Genomic DNA, 19,308 nt, shown 5'->3' on the forward strand with positions numbered 1-19,308 from the left:
GAAAGACACAGCGGTTGGAACCAAAAATCTCAAATTTGGACTCCAGACTAAAGGACAGATTTCCACCGGTCTAATGTCCATTGCTTGTGTTTCTTTTTGGCCAAGCTGGTCTCTTCTTATTATTGGTGTCCTTTAGCAGTGGTTTCTTTGCAGCAATTCGACCATGAAGGCCTGATTCACACAGTCTCCTCTGAACAGTTGATGTTGAGATGTGTCTGTGACTTGAACTCTGTGAAGCATTTATTTGGTCTGCAATTTCTGAGGCTGGTAACTCTAATGAACTTATCCTCTGCAGCAGAGGTAACTCTGGGTCTTCCATTCATGTGGCGGTCATCATGAGAGCCAGTTTCATTATAGCGCTTGATGGTTTTTGTGACTGCACTTGATGAAACGTTCAAAGTTCTTGAAATGTTCCGTATTGACTGACCTCCATGTCTTAAAGTAATGATAGACTGTTGTTTCTCTTTGGCTATTTGAGCTGTTCTTGCCATAATATGGACTTGGTCTTTTACCAAATAGGGCGAACTTCTGTATACCACCCCTACCTTGTCACAACACAAGTGATTGGGTCAAACGCATTAAGAAGAAAATAAATTCCACAAATTAACTTTTAAGAAGGCACACCTGTTAATTGAAATGCATTCCAGGTGACTACCTCATGAAGCTGGTTGAGAGAATGCCAAGAGTGTGCAAAGCTGTCATCAAGGCAAAGGGTGGCTATTTGAAGAATCTCAAATATAAGATATATTTTGATTTATTTAAAACTTTTTTGGTTACTACATGATTCCATATTTCATAGATTTGATGTCTTCACTATTATTCTACAATGTAAAAAAGAGTAAAAATAAAGAAAAACCATGGATATGAATAGGCGTGTCCAAACATTTGACTGGTACTGTATCTCATAAGGATGTGGTAGCATAAGCCTACTGGTGATGTAAAACACTTCTCCAGTCATTGTTGAGATCTTCTGTGCAGCGCAACTCAGTATTAGGTTTTTGCTTGGTCGGTTTAAGCGTCAGCTTAGTCCTTATACTCTCTCCCTACAATTGACGTGTATTTTACCTGTGCCTATTAATTTATCCGGGAGTAGTTTTTCATCCGCTGCAGTAGGTGGCAGCAAAACCCTGACACGTTCGATGACTCTGCACTGGAACGTAAACGAAAAATTGTTACGTAGGTGCGCAAATGAAGTTACGTGTGGACGCCTGTCGCCCGCTTTAGCAAAATATGTGCAAGGGTTATTGATACAATTACTTGAATGTTCATCTCAATACACAGGTACTAACTGGATATATTTAATATATAGATAATCGTTCAGACAAGACGCGTAACTGGCATTTTAGTTAACTTAGCTAGCTAACGTTATCTGGCTATATTGGGGTTGCTTGGCAACATAGATGTAACCAAACAAGCTGAAGAAGACTGCGCTGATCTGCATCAAAAGTTGGTCAATCACAAATTGAGTTGTTGTTAGCCTGCGAGAAGTGCCAAGAGAGAGATGGCCGATGACAATAGACGAGGGGACGATGAACGGGGTCCTGGAGCAGCATATCAAATGTTCGTGGTTATGGAGGACTTGTTGGACAAATTGAAGCTTCTGGATTACGAAGAGGAAGTTCTGGCAAAGCACAACATGAAAGCTCTATCCAGGTTGGCAAGTAGTTAGCTATTATTGATGTGCAAAGTTTCCCAAGTTAAATTACAGTTCAAACCTCTAGGTATCACTATCAAAATGCATTGCAGTCAAATCTGGTAAGAGATTGTCAGTCAGGTAATAAATTGTTCCCCCTTGCAATCCATATAGGCATTACTTTGCATCCAGTGCCTACATGCCATCAAATCCAGGGGAGCAATTCTTCATGTTTACCATAATCGCGTCTTGGCTCATCAACGCAGCAGGGAGACCCTTCGAGCAGCCTCAGGAGTATGACGACCCCAACGCCACCGTGTCCAACATTCTCTCACAGTTGAGAGCTTTTGTAAGCTCAACTCAACTTACTGTACACTTTGGTGTCCCAATTGTCGTGTCTGCCATTTTGAATAGCAGACAACAGTGGGATTTGTGTTTGTCCTTTTTTAATTTCCATTGCATACTGTATCACATGGCATTGCCGTGAAACTGTACGGACCTATACTAAACTAGATGGTCCAACTTTAGTATAAGACATATTTCAGACATTGCATCTCTGATCAAAATATTGCTCTCTCCTGACCCAGGGAGGACTAGTAGACTTTCCTCCCTCCAAACTAAAAGCTGGCTCAGGGGAACATGTTTGCTATGTGCTGGATCGGCTGGCAGAAGAGGCTCTGAAGAAGAGAGGGTTTTCCTGGAGAAGGTAAGTTAATGTCAATGATGTATAAATATTCTGGATTACTGATGCTATGTATTGGCCATTGAGAGGCTTTAAAAAGCACCGGTCTGCAAAATTGGCATTCAAGTAGGCGCTGTCCTCAATAGAAATTAATGGAATTCTACAGTATTTCAATTAAATGTTTCAAGAACATAATTAAATGTATTTAAGTATTTTTTGTTGTTGTAGTGGCGACAGTAACATTAGTAATCTAAAAATATTATACTTTAAGGAAAATGTTTTAATATATTTTTTAAAACATGTTTAGCTCACATAATATAATTTAAAAAATATGCATTAATTTGTCTGTAATATAATACATGTGGCAAAAACGAATGTAGACATTAATAAATGCATTTCTATAGCTTAAAAAATATTTTTTACAATGGTGGGGGGGTGCCAAGGCGGCGGCACAGTAGCTTCAACACAGCGCCCCCTATCAGTCATCTAGTTTATACAGTCCATTCGGAAAGTATTCAGACCCCTTGACTTTTTCCACATTTTGTTACATAACAGCCTTATTCTAAAATTGATTAAATAATTTTTTCCCCTCATAAATCTACACACAATACCTCATAATGACAAAGAAAAACAGGTTGCTACATTTTTTTGCTAGAAAAATAAACTTAAATATCACATTTACTCAATACTTTGTTGAAGCACCTTTGGCAGCGATTACAGCCTTAAGTCTTCTTGGGTATGATGCTACAAGCTTGGCACACCTGTATTTGGGTAGTTTCTCCCATTCTTCTCTGCAGATCCTTTCAAGCTCTGTCAGGTTGGATGGGGAGCGTCGCTGCACAGCTATTTTCAGGTCTCCAGAGATGTTCGATCGGGTTCAAGTCCAGGCTCTGGCTGGGCCACTCAAGGACATTCAGAGACTTGTACCAAAACCACTCCTGCCTTGTCTTGGCTGTGTGCATAGGGTCGTTGTCCTGTTGGAAGGTAAACGTTCGCCCTAATCTGAGGTCCTGAGTGCTCTGGAGCAGGTTTTCATCAAGGATCTCTCTCTGTAATTTTCTCCGTTCATCTTTCCCTGGATCCTGACTAGTCTCCCAGTCCCTGCCGCTGAAAAACATCCCCACAGCATGATGCTGCCACCACCATGCTTCACCGTAAGGATGGTGCCAGGTTTCCTCCAGACGTGACGCTTGGTATTCAGGCCAAAGAGTTCAATCTTGGTTTCATCAGACCAGAGAATCTTGTTTCTCATGGTCTGAGAGTCCTTTAGGTGCCTTTTGGCAAACTCCAAGCGGGCTGTCATGTGCCTTTTACTGAGGAGTGGCTTCCGTCTGGCCACTCTACCATAAAGGCATGATTGGTGGAGTGCTGCAGAGATGGTTGTCCTTCTGGAAGGTTCTCCCATCTCCACAGAGGAACTCTGGAGCTCTGTCAGAGTGACCACTGAGTTCTTGGTCACCTCCCTGACCAAGGCCCTTCTCCCCCGATTGCTCAGTTTGGCCGGGCGGCCAGCTCTAGGAAGAGTCGTGGTGGTTCCAAACTTCTTCCATTTAAAAATGATGGAGGCTACTGTGTTCTTGGGGATGTTCAATGCTGCAGAAATGTTTCGGTACCCTTCCCCAGATCTGTGTCTCAACACAATCCTGTCTCGGAGCTCTATGGACAATTCCTTCGACCTCATGGCTTTGTTTTTGCTCTGACATGCACTGACAACTGTGGGACCTTATATAGACCGGTGTGTGCCTTTCCAAATCATGTCCAATCAATTGAATTTACCTCAGGTGTACTCCAATCAAGTTGTAGAAACATCTCAAGGATGATCAATGGAAACAAGATGCACCTGAGCTCAATTTCGAGTCTCATAGCAAAGGGTCTGAATTTCTTTTTTTTCTTCTTTTTTTTATAAATGTACAAAGATTGCTAAAAACCAGTTTTTGCTTTGTAATTATGGGGTATTGTCTGTAGATTGATGAGGAAAAAACATAATTTAATCAATTTTTGAATAAGGCTGTAACGTAACAAAATGTGGAGAAAGGGAAGGGGTCTGAATACTTTCCGACTGCACTGTATATAAATCATTGGATAATGTATGCCTTTTGATCTAAAATCACCATCACCCACTAATTAACTTGTCATTTTGGCAGTTTAAAAGTGTTTGAGCTAGTAATGTATCAATATTCATCTTTAAAAAATTGCTATGACAGAGGCAATTTCACCCCCATCTCAAAATCGAATGGATTTGACCGTTTTTTAAGTTTCTATGGAGTGAGCTTCTCAGCTCTTCCCGCTTCGGCCATGCAGTGCGACTCGCTAAAGTGATTGCTGTCCTCGTTATGAAATGATAAACTTTACCCTGTATATCTAAACATGACCATATACACTGATTGTTTCAAGCAAAACTACCAAAACTATTGCTGAAACTGCACAATCAAAATAAAATCTAATTTAAGCCCCGATCATTTACATTTTAGTCATTTAGCAGACGCTCTTATCCAGAGCGACTTACAGTTAGTGAGTGCATACATTAGCCAGAAAATAGTTGTCTCCAGTGGCTTAGCCTACTTTTATTCCAGTAAAACACAATTTTCAACAGCGCATTTGATAACAGTAACCAAGCAAATTACATTGGTTGTCACTCAACTAATAAAGCCTAATATTAAGCAAGCCATTTTACAAGCAGTTGAATGCTGATGGTGCGGCGCAGATTTGTAAGATCAGAAATAGGCCTACATCTCTTGGATCAGCGCGCAAAGATATGTGCAGTTTTACTAGGCTACTGATAATTGCTCAGGGTTGTTAGGCATGCAAAATGACTTGTAGATCAATGACTGTCAACGTACATGCTTAGTTCGACACTGAAGTAGAGGATGCATCAGTTGTCACAAAAGATGAGAGGTATTTTCGGAAGGTAGAAAGAAAGTAATGTGAGCAAAAGATTTTAGTGAACCGGCGATTCGTAACCTTTGAATTGATTTTCTGACCGATGCATGCTACATTTGGATCGGTTTGGGGTCCCATGGATCGATGCACTCATACTGTATCTTAAACATTTGAACCGGGGACCAATGCGTGTTGGTGAATCGTTACATCCAAGAGTCTATCCAAAAGAGGAAGATATGCATGGGCTGCACGTTGCATCACAATATTGTTATGAAGGTTTTCTTGACGACTGGTGCCCGACTGAACATCCTGCTCAATGCATTCTCAATTGGCAGTGCAATATACAGTGGGGAGAACAAGTATTTGATACACTGCCGATTTTGCAGGTTTTCCTACTTACAAACCATGTAGCGGTCTGTAATTTTTATCATAGGTACACTTCAACTGTGAGAGACGGAATCTACAACAAAAATCCTAGAAAATGAGTGTTCACACTTGCACATTCTAAAGTGGGCTAGCACCAACCTTAGCCCAGGGCTAGCTGGCTCTGCTCCGGAGCAGGGTTAGCACCGACTTTTCGGTGCCAAAATAGCCAGTGGGGGTCAAGAACAATGCCTAGAATGCTCACTGTCCAATCACAAAAGCAGCACTTTCACTTAATTTTCATAAGCTGGTGATGCCTGTAATGGGTTCTGTGTGTTAATTTGATAAGACAATTCATACTATTTCATCCTTCCATCTGAGGACCAAAAAACTATACTTTCATCAGTGCAAAAACATTGGTTGGTATGTCTAACAAAAATGGTTGCTATGCAGGCTGGCTAAAGTCTTCTCACTTAGCCAACTAAAGCTACAAACTCTACAGCTGGAAAGGCAGCAAACGCTGAATTTTCCTTAGTTTTCATATCTTTTCTATTGACATTTAATTGCATAGATCCATGATAAAAATATTGTTGCATGATTTCGCCTGGATCAGAAAAGTTGATGTCTCTTTCATTCACAGCATTCTCTGTACAGGGGTGAGATCGAATTTCAAAAGTGAAACAATGTTTCCGATGTCGTACAGGCAGAGGCAAGGTTTATACAGGCTAGAAGCATGAGGAAATAATGTGTTAATAAATGTATTATTGTTTATAACATTGGTCACGTGTCAGAGATAGAATGTTGGTCGCATATTGTGTTTGTCCGTTAGCCCAGGGTTTTGGAATACAAGTGTGAATCCTTAGCCCAGGGTTACCAAATGCTTGTGTGAACACAGGCTAAGCTAGCCCAGGGCCAGTCTAGCCTGGGGCTAAGAACAATGTCAGTGTGAAAAGGCCTTTTGCCAGCTATGGAAACATTGCCATCTGTCCAAAGTAAATTTGAAGACATCATAATGATGACAAAGTTGTTTCCTACAAATGTTTTGCCTACTCCAGCAATGTCATCGTATTTTGAAGCCACTAGACTGTAATTTTGACGAAATGGTCAGTAGCCCCCGTTAAGAATGACTGGGCACATCTCGCTTTTCGGGAGTTATGGTGCTTTCAAGACAACTGGGAACTCTGGGGGAAAAAACATGGTCAAATCATGACATCAGTGATATTCTGGTCGGGAAAGTCGGAGCTCTAGAAAGACGTCAAAGTTCCCGACTTGGAATTCCAAGTTGTATGACAGTTCAAAACAACTTTTCCCAGTCGGAGATCGTTAGTCGGAGATCGTTTTTTTTTACCAGAGTTCCCAGTTGTCTTGAATGTACTGAAGTCGGAAGTCTGAGATTTCCAAGTTCCCAGTTGTTTTGAATGTGACATTAGTATGGCTGAGAGCCTCTTGAGAACGTTTATAAGAATGGCGTGACACGACCGAGTGACGTAGGTGCAACCAATGAAAAAGTTGAACGTAGCTGGCCAAGTGCAATCCCTATTCCCCTGTCTTTTCCCAGACCAAACTACCCCACAGAGGAGATGGAGGAAGAGTCTGTGATGGAGGATGATGCAGAGCTGACTCTCAGTAAAGTGGAAGAGGAGATGACGGTGGGTATCCCCATAGAAGTGTCCCCTGGTGATAGGCCTATTTGTATATATTGTACTCATCACTTTTTAAAATATGTCTATTTCAAAACAAAACGAAATCCCTTAATAAAGGAGGAACCAGACGACTACGAGGAGGAGAACGTCATGGATCTAGAGGCACTTAAATCAAGGACCAATCAAAGTGTGAGTTGCAGTTGCTGTAATGTTATGCTAATAGCTGGATACGAACAATGTACTGTAATGGTGTACATATATACGGTCCCAATAAGAGATCTGTTTGGACATTGTGGATACTTTGTTACTACACATACAGTAGGTGTGCTGCTGTATTGTATTTTTCATGTGTGGTTAATACTAGGCTACATTGATTTAAAATCAGATTTTTCATTTCAATGCAATTCCCTGGCTGTAGATATAGAAAGGATAGTCACCAGTGGACTCAAACAAGTATAAAATACATATTTATCATTTTTTTAGGTCTTGCTCATTCCCTCATAGTGTATATACTCTCATTCCTAACGCTAACCCCTTCCCTCTCTCAGGAGGCCAGCCTATCTTCAAAGCCAGACAATATACTGGAATCAAACATGGACGCTGCCGAGTGGAATCTAGAGGTGGAGCGGGTTCTCCCACAACTGAAGGTCACAATCAGAACAGACCACAAGGTAAAGATTGCTACAGGTGTAAATTCTGGCATTGCTCTCTCAAAATCAATGCAGGGCCGGGCAATAGCCTAATACATGAGCGTTTGTAACAAGACTATGTCCACTACTAGGACTGGAGGATCCACGTGGACCAAATGCATCAGCACAAAGACGGGATCAAATCATCTCTCAAGGAGGCCAAGGTAGACTTTAGGCTTTCACAGTTGGACTCAGTTTTCTCTGTCCAGGTTACATCACTTTCGATACCATCTAGACAGATGTTGTAAGACACACATCTAATTTAGACTAGCAACATGGCCCTCTCACCAGACCTGGGTTCAAATGAGGGTTGGGGTCAATTCGAATTGAAGGCAGTCAATTCAGGAAGTAAACTGAAATTCCAATTCAATCATTTAAAAAAGGGCATCCATTTTCAGTGACTTCTCAATAAACTGAAATTGATAAGCTATTTATTTCAAAAGTTTTTCCATTTTTTAAAATTTAAAATTCAAGTCACTTCCTTAACTGACTGCCTTTAATTTGATTGGCCCCAAACCTGGTTCAAATAGACTATTATTTATTTTCTTTCAACTACTTTGAGAGTTCGATTGTGACTGAAGGGAGTGCCAGGTGTGTGGGGGGTTGCCACTTTTGTGACGAATACGTCGGTTCCATTACACCAGGCAAGCTCAATCAAGCGCAGCTAAAGAAAGAAAACATATTCATAGGTTGCACCACCTTCACTCGGTCGCGTCATGCCATTGTTATGAACGTTCTCAAGCCGCCCTCTATTGGCGCTGCCATAGTGGTGCCCTAAAGTGGTGATAAGCCCAGTCATTCTGGACGGAGGCCAACTACTGTTTAGTCTAAATTAAACGATAGTGCCTGGAAATACGATGACCTTGCTAAAGTAGTAAAATATTTAGTAGGAAACAACCTTGCCAGCATTATCATATCGTCAAATTTACTTTAGACAGATGGCAATGTTGTTATTCGCTAGCAAAGTTAGTCAAAAATAGCTAGCAATGCTAATGTTAGCTAGCTAAAATCCGGTGGCCTCCTCTCAATCTTAGCTAGCGTTATACTGCATCTAAAGTCAATCTGGTGACATCAAAATGATGACAAAAGGTTTCCCCACTAATTATTTGCCTCCTTTTGAATGTCATTGTATTTCCAAGCCACTGTAATGCACTTTTGATGATCTTTATCAGCGCTCATTGACGATGCATTGAGTAGAATGCTTAGTCGGGCATCAGTCCAAAACGAATGTTCAAAACAATATTGTGACGAAACATGCAACCCATGAATAGGCTACTTTATCTGAGTCTGACTAGACTAGCACCTATCACACAGCCAACCTCTCATTTCATTCTATTACTTTAAATTAAGTATGTTAGTTCTGTATTATAGAGTGAACGTTGCTATGTGTAACTATTTGGTAGGGCTACCTAGACAAGCTGCAGGAGGAGATCGGTAAGACCCTAGAGAAGGTGGGCAGCAGGGAGAAATACATCAACAACCAGCTTGAACACCTTATCCAGGACTACCGCAGCGCCCAGTCCAAACTCAGCGAGGTAAGCGTCCATATAATACAGTAAAATAATACAATGCAATACTGCACCAGTCAAAATGGTCTACGTTGGAGCATCGGATTTAGTCATACTGTAATGTCCAGTTATGGTTCACAGTATTACATTGACATTTTAGTCATTTAGAAGACGCTCTTATCCAGAGCTACTTACATGAGCAATTAGGGTTAAGTGCCTTGCTCAAGGGCACATCGACAGATTTTTGTTGTGGTATATGGCCAATATACCATGGCTAAGGGCTGTTCTTATGCATGACACAACGCAGAGTGCCTGGATACAGCCCTTAGGTGTGGTATATTGGCCATATACCACAAACCCCCGAGGTGCCTTATTGCTATTATAAATTGTTTACCAACCTAATTAGAACAGTAAAAATAATTTGTTTTGTCATACCTAGGGCTGTTGCGGTTACCGTATTACCGCCACACCGGCGGTTACGAGTCATGAAGGCAGTCAAATTCCACATGACCGTTTAGTCACGGTAATTAGGCTTCTCCAAGCTCTGATGCTGCTGCTGGTCATTAGTAGCCTACCAAACTTGCTAACTGCCTGGTACTCAGCACTCTATTGTCCCTCTAATCACTATGACATCAATGCAAATGTGTTCGAAAATCTAATCAAACACCTCATGAGAGCCCATGAGCTCATGTTGCGCAACATTTCTATAGGCTATGCAATTGCGGGTGAAAATAGAGTGATGGCAGCTAATAAAAAGAGGAGGATCCCATCAGCTTTCTATAGGCTAGGCCTACTATATTTATTTCTCAACTTTCCTAATATTAAGCACATTGCTTATATTTACAACAGGGGTATAGCCTATCTGGCTAGCATGAAAATATACCACGGGGAAAAGCATCCTCCATTCACTATTTAAGTGCATAGATGACATGTATTTTTTCCCGCTGCCCCTGTTTCGATACAGGTGCATGATAATGGCCATTCTAAATCAAAACAAATGTCACACATACAGTGGGGAGAAAAAGTATTTGATACACTGCCGATTTTGCAGGTTTTTCTACTTACAAAGCATGTAGAGGTCTGTAATTTTTATCATAGGTACACTTCAACTGTGAGAGACGGAATCTAAAACAAAAATCCAGAATATCACATTGTATGATTTTTAAGTAATTAATTAGCATTATATTGCATGACATACAGTGGGGGAAAAAAGTATTTAGTCAGCCACCAATTGTGCAAGTTCTCCCACTTAAAAAGATGAGAGAGGCCTGTAATTTTCATCATAGGTACACGTCAACTATGACAGACAAAATGAGAATTTTTTTCTCCAGAAAATCACATTGTAGGATTTTTAATGAATGTATTTGCAAATTATGGTGGAAAATAAGTATTTGGTCAATAACAAAAGTTTCTCAATACTTTGTTATATACCCTTTGTTGGCAATGACACAGGTCAAACGTTTTCTGTAAGTCTTCACAAGGTTTTCACACACTGTTGCTGGTATTTTGGCCCATTCCTCCATGCAGATCTCCTCTAGAGCAGTGATGTTTTGGGGCTGTCGCTGGGCAACACAGACTTTCAACTCCCTCCAAAGATTTTCTATGGGGTTGAGATCTGGAGACTGGCTAGGCCACTCCAGGACCTTGAAATGCTTCTTACGAAGCCACTCCTTCGTTGCCCGGGCGGTGTGTTTGGGATCATTGTCATGCTGAAAGACCCAGCCACGTTTCATCTTCAATGCCCTTGCTGATGGAAGGAGGTTTTCACTCAAAATCTCACGATACATGGCCCCATTCATTCTTTCCTTTACACGGATCAGTCGTCCTGGTCCCTTTGCAGAAAAACAGCCCCAAAGCATGATGTTTACACCCCCATGCTTCACAGTAGGTATGGTGTTCTTTGGATGCAACTCAGCATTCTTTGTCCTCCAAACACGACGAGTTGAGTTTTTACCAAAACGTTCTATTTTGGTTTCATCTGACCATATGGCATTCTCCCAATCCTCTTCTGGATCATCCAAATGCACTCTAGCAAACTTCAGACCGGCCTGGACATGTACTGGCTTAAGCAGGGGGACACGTCTGGCACTGCAGGATTTGAGTCCCTGGCGGCGTAGTGTGTTACTGACGGTAGGCTTTGTTACTTTGGTCCCAGCACTCTGCAGGTCATTCACTAGGTCCCCCCGTGTGGTTCTGGGATTTTTGCTCACCGTTCTTGTGATCATTTTGACCCCACGGGGTGAGATCTTGCGTGGAGCCCCAGATTGAGGGAGATTATCAGTGGTCGTGTATGTCTTCCATTTCCTAATAATTGCTCCCACAGTTGATTTCTTCAAACCAAGCTGCTTACCTATTGCAGATTCAGTCTTCCCAGCCTGGTGCAGGTCTACAATTTTGTTTCTGGTGAACTTTGACAGCTCTTTGGTCTTGGCCATAGTGGAGTTTGGAGTGTGACTGTTTGAGGTTGTGGACAGGTGTCTTTTATACTGATAACAAGTTCAAACAGGTGCCATTAATACAGGTAACGAGTGGAGGACAGAGGAGCCTCTTAAAGAAGAAGCTACAGGTCTGTGAGAGCCAGAAATCTTGCTTGTTTGTAGGTGACCAAATACTTATTTTCCACCATAATTTGCAAATAAATTCATTAAAAATCCTACAATGTGATTTTCTCGATTTTTTTTCTCTCAATTTGTCTGTCATAGTTGACGTGTACCTATGATGAAAATTACAGGCCTCTCTCATCTTTTTAAGTGGGAGAACTTGCACAATTGGTGGCTGACTAAATAATTTTTTCCCCCACTGTAAGTATTTGATACATCAGAAAAGCAGATCTTAATATTTGGTACAGAAACCTTTGTTTGCAATTACAGAGATCATACGTTTCCTGTAGGTCTTGACCAAGTTTGCACACACTGCAGCAGGGATTTTGGCCCACTCCTCCATACAGACCTTCTCCAGATCCTTCAGGTTTCGGGGCTGTCGCTGGGCAATACGGACTTTCAGCTCCCTCCCAAAGATGTTATATTGGGTTCAGGTCTGGAGACTGGCTAGTCCCCTCCAGGACCTTGAGATGCTTCTTACGGAGCCACTCCTTAGTTGCCCTGGCTGTGTGTTTCGGGTCGTTGTCATGCTGGAAGACCCAGCCACGACCCATCTTCAATGCTCTTACTGAGGGAAGGAGGTTGTTGGCCAAGATCTCGCGATACATGGCCCCATCCATCCTCCCCTCAATACGGTGCAGTCGTCCTGTCCCCTATGCAGAAAAGCATCCCCAAAGAATGATGTTTCCACCTTCATGCTTCACGGTTGGGATGGTGTTCTTGGGGTTGTACTCATCCTTCTTCTTCCTCCAAACACGGCGAGTGGAGTTTAGACCAAAAAGCTCTATTTTTGTCTCATCAGACCACATGACCTTCTCCCATTCCTCCTCTGGATCATCCAGATGGTCATTGGCAAACTTCAGATGGGCCTGGACATGCGCTGGCTTGAGCAGGGGGACCTTGCGTGCGCTGCAGGATTTTAATCCATGACGGCGTAGTGTGTTACTAATGGTTTTCTTTGAGACTGTGGTCCCAGCTCTCTTCAGGTCATTGACCAGGTCCTGCCGTGTAGTTCTGGGCTGATCCCTCACCTTCCTCATGATCATTTATGCCCCACGAGGTGAGATCTTGCATGGAGCCCCAGATCGAGGGTATTTGACCGTCATCTTGAACTTCTTCCATTTTCTAATAATTGTGCCAACAGTTGTTGCCTTCTCACCAAGCTGCTTGCCTATTGTCCTGTAGCCCATCCCAGCCTTGTGCAGGTCTACAATTTTATCCCTGATGTTCTTACACAGCTCTCTGGTCTTGGCCATTGTGGAGAGGTTGGAGTCTGTTTGATTGAGTGTGTGGACAGGTGTCTTTTATACAGGTAACGAGTTCAAACAGGTGCAGTTAATACAGGTAATGAGTGGAGAACAGGAGGGCTTCTTAAAGAAAAACTAACAGGTCTGTGAGAGCCGGAATTTTTACTGGTTGGTAAGTGATCAAATACTTATGTCATTCAATAAAATGCAAATTAATTACTTAAAAATCATACAATGTGATTTTCTGAATTTTTGTTTTAGATTCTGTCTCTCACAGTTGAAGTCTACCTATGATAAAAATTACAGACCTCTACATGCTTTGTAAGTAGGAAAACCTGCAAAATCGGCAGTGTATCAAATACTTGTTCTCCCCACTGTATATTATTTAGTATATGTAAAGACAAGATTAAATCAAGAATAGTCTGATGTGTGACAATATTATCACTTGTGAATTATATATTATCACTTGTGAATGTTGCCCAGCATATGAAACAATGCCTTTTTTTTGTTGTTGACTTTTTCTAATCATAATCGCACACGTCATGTAGCCTAGCCCATAGGCCTATATGTTTTAATAAGGTTTGTATCATAACTAAAGTGGCCAAATAACTTCTTAAAATTAAGCACAATAATCCACTTTACAAGGGGTGTAGAGCCTAACTGGCATATATAAGCAGCGCGTGAGTTTCAAGTTTGGGGAAGATAATTTTCACCATGAAAATGCTCCTTTTATAATAAAAGCATTACATGCATAATTGCATTTGCGGTCACTTTTGATAATGGTGTTTTCCGTTAATGGAACATTGGCGCTTATAGCCTACTACCATGTGCGCATTGCTGCGCTTATAATGTGAAGAAATAGCCTAATAGTTTATCAACATTTTAAGCTAAATGTTCTGATCTAATATTTTTTTATGCTAGTGGTTCTATTAATTTGGGATCTAACGCATCCCACAACTGTCCCAGACTATGTTTGGAATATTTATTTCTCGCACAGAATAGAATAGGTTGACTTTTGTACTATGGGGGATAGTAGATTAACATAGGCTAGTGCTTATGCTGTTTGTTAGGCCTACTCATCTTGTTGGCTGACGAAAAGTAAATGTGGACAGTTCTTTCAATATTTTCAATATGCATCTCGGAATTGGCTAAGGACGCGCGCAATTGCGTCCCCGATGTGTCTGTCTTCACTTGTAGCCTGTGAGAGAGACCCGATCACATGACGGAGAGCCATGTGAGTGAGAGGCGCTTCGGATTGTGCAGCACACTCAGGGAGAAGGGCACAACGCAGCACTCCGGGCCGCAAAAGGCATGGATTATTTTAGGTGCGTTACGGCCACAAAGGGGATGCCTCCATGAAATTCGAGGCATTATCAAGTGCTTGTCAAATTGTGAATGAGAGACTATTGGAGTGTGTACAGCCTGCACAAAAAACTAAGCAGAGCTTATGCCATTCAAGCGACTTTTTTCAAATCATCATTAGAGTCCCATCATGCAGCCTTACAATCTATTGAAAATGAAAACAAATAGCCCAACGTTTGTAGAACTAAAGTTACATTAATAACTCTAAATTAAGCATTTAGGAGTACCTATTTCTTTGTTAACCGCTCAACACAGAATAGCCGCATGTGCGCTCTCCCTCAAATCTTTTGGAGAAAATATTTATATTTTATTCAGCTTTGTTCAATTGAATTCTTCATATTATAAAATAATATAAAAAATGCCACGGAATTATAAGCAAATATTGTCTGCTAACTCAGAGTATGCTCTTCTTTTCTTCTGAAATAGACTACATTTTCTTCATATCATGCTTCTTTAGAGCTGTCTAAAATAAATAATGGATTTATTGTGAAGGTGTAGGCTATATTACATGGATTTATTAGACTTTTTAAAATGGCTTGTAGGCTATGTGTGGAAGCCAGGATATGCTAAATGTGTTTGTTAATTAACGGTCAATTACCTTGAGACCGACCAGTTATTTGCTTGACAATCACCGGCTGATTAAATTTTGTGACCGCCACAGCCGTATACGGTCTGATATGCCACTGCTTTCAGCCAATCAGAATTCAGGGCTCGAACCACCTGGTTTATAAAATAGAATATCCAATACCAGTATATAATATTCTGTTGCTGTGGTATGCGTTGGTCATCAATGCAGAGGCACAACTAATTGGCTTATTTTGGGGGGGGGAACAAGCATAAAGACATGTTGACCTTTTGTATTCCAAGGCAAAGGAGTGCTACCAGCAGGGAAGTGGTGGAGTTACAGAGAGGACCAGAGTTCTGGCTGAGGTCAGTGACCACATCACACACAGTAAACCACAGTATGCAGGTCATTCTCGTAACAGATTCTCATAACCCTAGCCCATCATTCTCATAACATTCACACTATTCCAAAAAAAAATCACATTACAGTCATTCTTTCCCAATTTGTTCATGTAATTATATTTTCCATTGCTCCTGATATTTTTACACCAACATCATGATATAGTCCTAAATGTCCATAGAAGTTATATTACCTATCTCTTATCCTCTGTAGATACCTCTGTCTTAGTGCCATAGATGACAGATGAGTTTTGATGTCAACTCTCTCAGTGCTGTCTCGTTCTAACCTAGATCACAGAGGAGCTGGAGAAGGTGAAGCAGGAGATGGAGGAGAAAGGCAGCAGTATGTCTGATGGAGGTGAGTCTGTAAATGAAAACATACTGGACTAGGGAATCTACACAGCACTATACCTTTTAAGCCTTTTCCACTGCGAGCTGGACGAAATGGTGAATATGACGCAATTCCCACATTACAAAGTCATTGGTGACGTCACATCCTGTTGTGTTACATACATCATTAGGTTGGGCACCTTGCTGTGGCCTGGCTAGTCTAACGGTAATGCCACAGCCTCCGGCACACATGTCTATGGTGTCGGTATACGTTAGAATCTGGCCTACTGCCCTTTGACACCACCTCTCGTTATCTTTCTCCACTGTCATCCTCTATCGGTTCAATATAATCTGAAAGTACCTTAAATTTATATTTTTTAAGTTGGGCACTTTGCAAACTCATGCATTTTTTGGGGTCTTGATGGTGAGAAAGCAACAGTTCTTGATTTAAAATACATTATATAGTGACAGTTATCGGCCATCATTGAATCTATTGAAGAAAGGTTATAAATAAAGTTGTTAGATCAATGAAAACGTGATTTATTTTGGAATCTATTCATGTATAATGATTATGACAAATTGATTTGAAAATGTTAGATATCATTTGTTTTCTTACCCTTTGAGCTTTTTGAATTACAGCCCCCGTGGTGAAAATCAAGCAGAGTCTGACCAAGCTCAAGCAGGAGATTGTTCAGATGGACATTCGGATAGGAGTGGTGGAGCACACACTACTGCAGGCCAAGCTAAAGGAGAAGTCCAACATGACTCGAGACATGCACGCCACCAATATCCCAGAGCCTGCCATCGGCGCATACTGAGATATACACAGTATGGTGTTATCTATCATTAGCTTACTGAACTTTATGTACTGTTACATTATGCCTGTACAATCCTATTATATACATGGTAAGCAGTGGATTACATCCTGACTACAGCCAGTTTACCAAAGTCCTTAAATTATTCTAAACAGTCTGTTTAAGCAGACACAGAGAGACATCTGTATGGTTCTGACTTCAACTGTCATATGGAGTTTCATATCATATTTGATCGCATTCTAAGGCTTTGTTGATGTGGTTGAATGAAAGTTTCTCAATATTTACATAAATTGGAATTATAAAACACAGATTTGAATGCCCATACGTTATGCATGCAGGGTTAAGTTTGCTAATTGCTATATTTGTAATGGAGATAATTAAACTGAGAATTTTTTGTACAAATAAAGAAGTTGTAAAATACTACTGATGATTACGTGTATTTGATGGGGACTTTTATTTTGACTTTTTGATCTGGTAAGGCTCATGAAATGTCTGGAAAGGTGAAATTAATAATGCATCCAGCTATTTGTACCGTATGGAATAGTGGAAATACTTACAAAGTCGGCTGAGATTGATTGCCAGCAATGTTTGCCATGTCAAGGTACATTATGAAACATTAATATAAAAATCTAAAAGTAACTTTGGAACTCATCATTTTAAAGCAGGTTTATTCAGAGGGGTTGGGTTAAATGCGGAAGACACATTTCAGTTGAATGCATTCCGTTGTACAACTGATTAGGTATCCCCCTTTCCCTTTCCTTTCCTTACTCTTTAAGATTTTTTTAGCCTCCTCACAGCAATGCTAATGACCACTAGATGTCGCTGTTGTTCTGGATAAATATAGCAATCTAACATTGAATTGCCAGTTTTGACAGCGTTAGGCTTTGGTTTTTCCATTTATGTTTTGAGATTGGACTTTAGCACGTTTAGCTTGTTAGCACGTAGGGTGCACCGATTGGTGTCACCTCGTTAGTTAGTATGTGTTACACCTGTGCTGGTTGCCATGTCGTTAGTGGGAAGGTGTTTCTGTGCTGGCCCAGGTGCTATTTAAGAGTGGCTGGCCCAATGTTCCAGTTGTCTTGATAGATTTCTTAACAAAACAAAATCCTTTATCTGATTTTGTTTTGATCCACCTTTTTGGTTTGCTTCCGAATCCAGTCAGGCCATCCTGCACCCTCAACCCTCAAAACAGCCGACTTGTACCACCTTTCAATGAAAAAGAGGTGGATGTATATTTTACTCTGTTTGAGCGAATTGCAACATCCCTAAATGGCTACGAGATATTTGGTCACTGCTCCTCCAAAGTGTTCTGGTGGGAAAAGCTCAGAAAGTGTACGCTGCTTTCTCTTGAACAGAGCTCAAATTATGACACTGTTAAAGCTGCTATCCTTCGTCCTTACGAGTTGGTCCCAGAGGCATACAGACAGCAGTTTCGTAAATTACAAAAGACTGAATGACAAAGTCATGTTCAGTTCGCAAGGGAACAAGCATGTCTTTTTGATCGGTGGTGTGGTTCTCAAGAGGTCAAAGACCTTGAGGATTTAAAGACTTGCTTTCACGAAATAATTGCAACCTACATTTATGAACACTAGGATCTCACTCTTGAAAGCTGCAGTTCTTGCAGATGAGTTTGTGTTGACACATAAAACTACCTTCACAAACAAAGCACCCAGTAGTTATCCTTACGCAAAAAGCAATCCAGAAAAGTCACCTCCTATTGCGAGGTTTCAGTCCATTTCTACAGTGCCCGAAGATAAAGATTGGGAGAAAAACTGGCGGATACGAAAAACCAGTTGTCATTACTGCTGTGAGAAAGGACACGTCTCTCAGTGTCCTAAGTTGAAACAGAAAAATGAGAGCGAAAAAGCCTTTTCTTCTTGTGGGAGCACTCCAGCCCATCAAGTCTCTGGTCGGGACTGGTGTATCTCAGAAACAAGATTTTTGGATCAGATGTGTATGAGCCCTTTGTGTATGTTCCCAGCATGTGCCGTTACACGTGCTATGTCTAAGAAAGTTGCCGGGAGCAAGTCTATCGTTGAGGATGTCAGCGATCCCACCATGGTCGATCTGTCCGAGGCATTTATGGGTGATCCTGAGTTGACCTCTCCTTTGAAAGCCCCACAGGTGAGTGAGTTTGTAGGACCGCTGAAGGAAGAGAGAGTCCCTACAGTTGACATTTCAATGTCTAGGAAGCAGCTGATTGCGGAACAGAGTAAATATGTTTCCCTCTCCCCTCTTTTTGCTGAGATGCGTCCAGAGGAGGAGTTTGATGAAGTTTGTGTGGGTTACTTTGACGGAGATGGTGTTCTAATGAGGAAATGGCGTTCTCGCGCCACTTCTGGGCAAGACGATTGGCCCAGTGTGTCTCAAAATTTCGTTCCAGTTACACTTCGACAAGAGATACTGAGGTTGGCTCACAATGGTAGTATGGCAGGCCATCTTGGGGTCAACAAGACGTATGACCGTATCTTAATTAAGTTATTCTGGCCTGGTCTGAAACAGGATGTTGTGGCTTACTGTAAGTCCTGTCGCATTTGCAAGTGGACGGGTAAACCGAACCAAGCTGTACCGGTTGCACCTTTGCAGCCTATTC

At 41.3% G+C, this 19,308-nt stretch overlaps 1 protein-coding gene across 1 annotated transcript; it reads left to right on the forward strand.

The window, feature by feature from the left end:
- Nucleotides 1-1,184: 1,184 nt before the first annotated feature.
- On the forward strand, nucleotides 1,185-17,137 carry ift57 (intraflagellar transport 57 homolog (Chlamydomonas)). Its single transcript, XM_084188084.1, has 11 exons — nucleotides 1,185-1,653; nucleotides 1,808-1,982; nucleotides 2,221-2,339; nucleotides 7,117-7,207; nucleotides 7,319-7,390; nucleotides 7,750-7,872; nucleotides 7,983-8,054; nucleotides 9,294-9,425; nucleotides 15,475-15,537; nucleotides 15,862-15,928; nucleotides 16,540-17,137. Exons 1-11 carry the CDS (start codon nucleotides 1,502-1,504, stop codon nucleotides 16,716-16,718), a joined length of 1,245 nt encoding a protein of 414 aa, XP_084044210.1. The 5' UTR covers nucleotides 1,185-1,501; the 3' UTR covers nucleotides 16,719-17,137.
- Nucleotides 17,138-19,308: the final 2,171 nt, after the last annotated feature.

The sequence above is a fragment of the Coregonus lavaretus genome (assembly GCF_964263955.1).
Source record: "Coregonus lavaretus genome assembly, chromosome: 23".
NCBI lineage: Eukaryota > Metazoa > Chordata > Actinopteri > Salmoniformes > Salmonidae > Coregonus > Coregonus lavaretus.

Bases quoted from the DNA above. Each gene is read 5' to 3' on its own strand.
- ift57 (XM_084188084.1), top strand. From the start codon at position 1,502: ATGGCCGATGACAATAGACGAGGGGACGATGAACGGGGTCCTGGAGCA. The intron at 1,983-2,220 runs GTAAGCTCAACT...CTCCTGACCCAG, and splicing joins TCTCACAGTTGAGAGCTTTT to GGAGGACTAGTAGACTTTCC. The intron at 8,055-9,293 runs GTAGACTTTAGG...ACTATTTGGTAG, and splicing joins CATCTCTCAAGGAGGCCAAG to GGCTACCTAGACAAGCTGCA.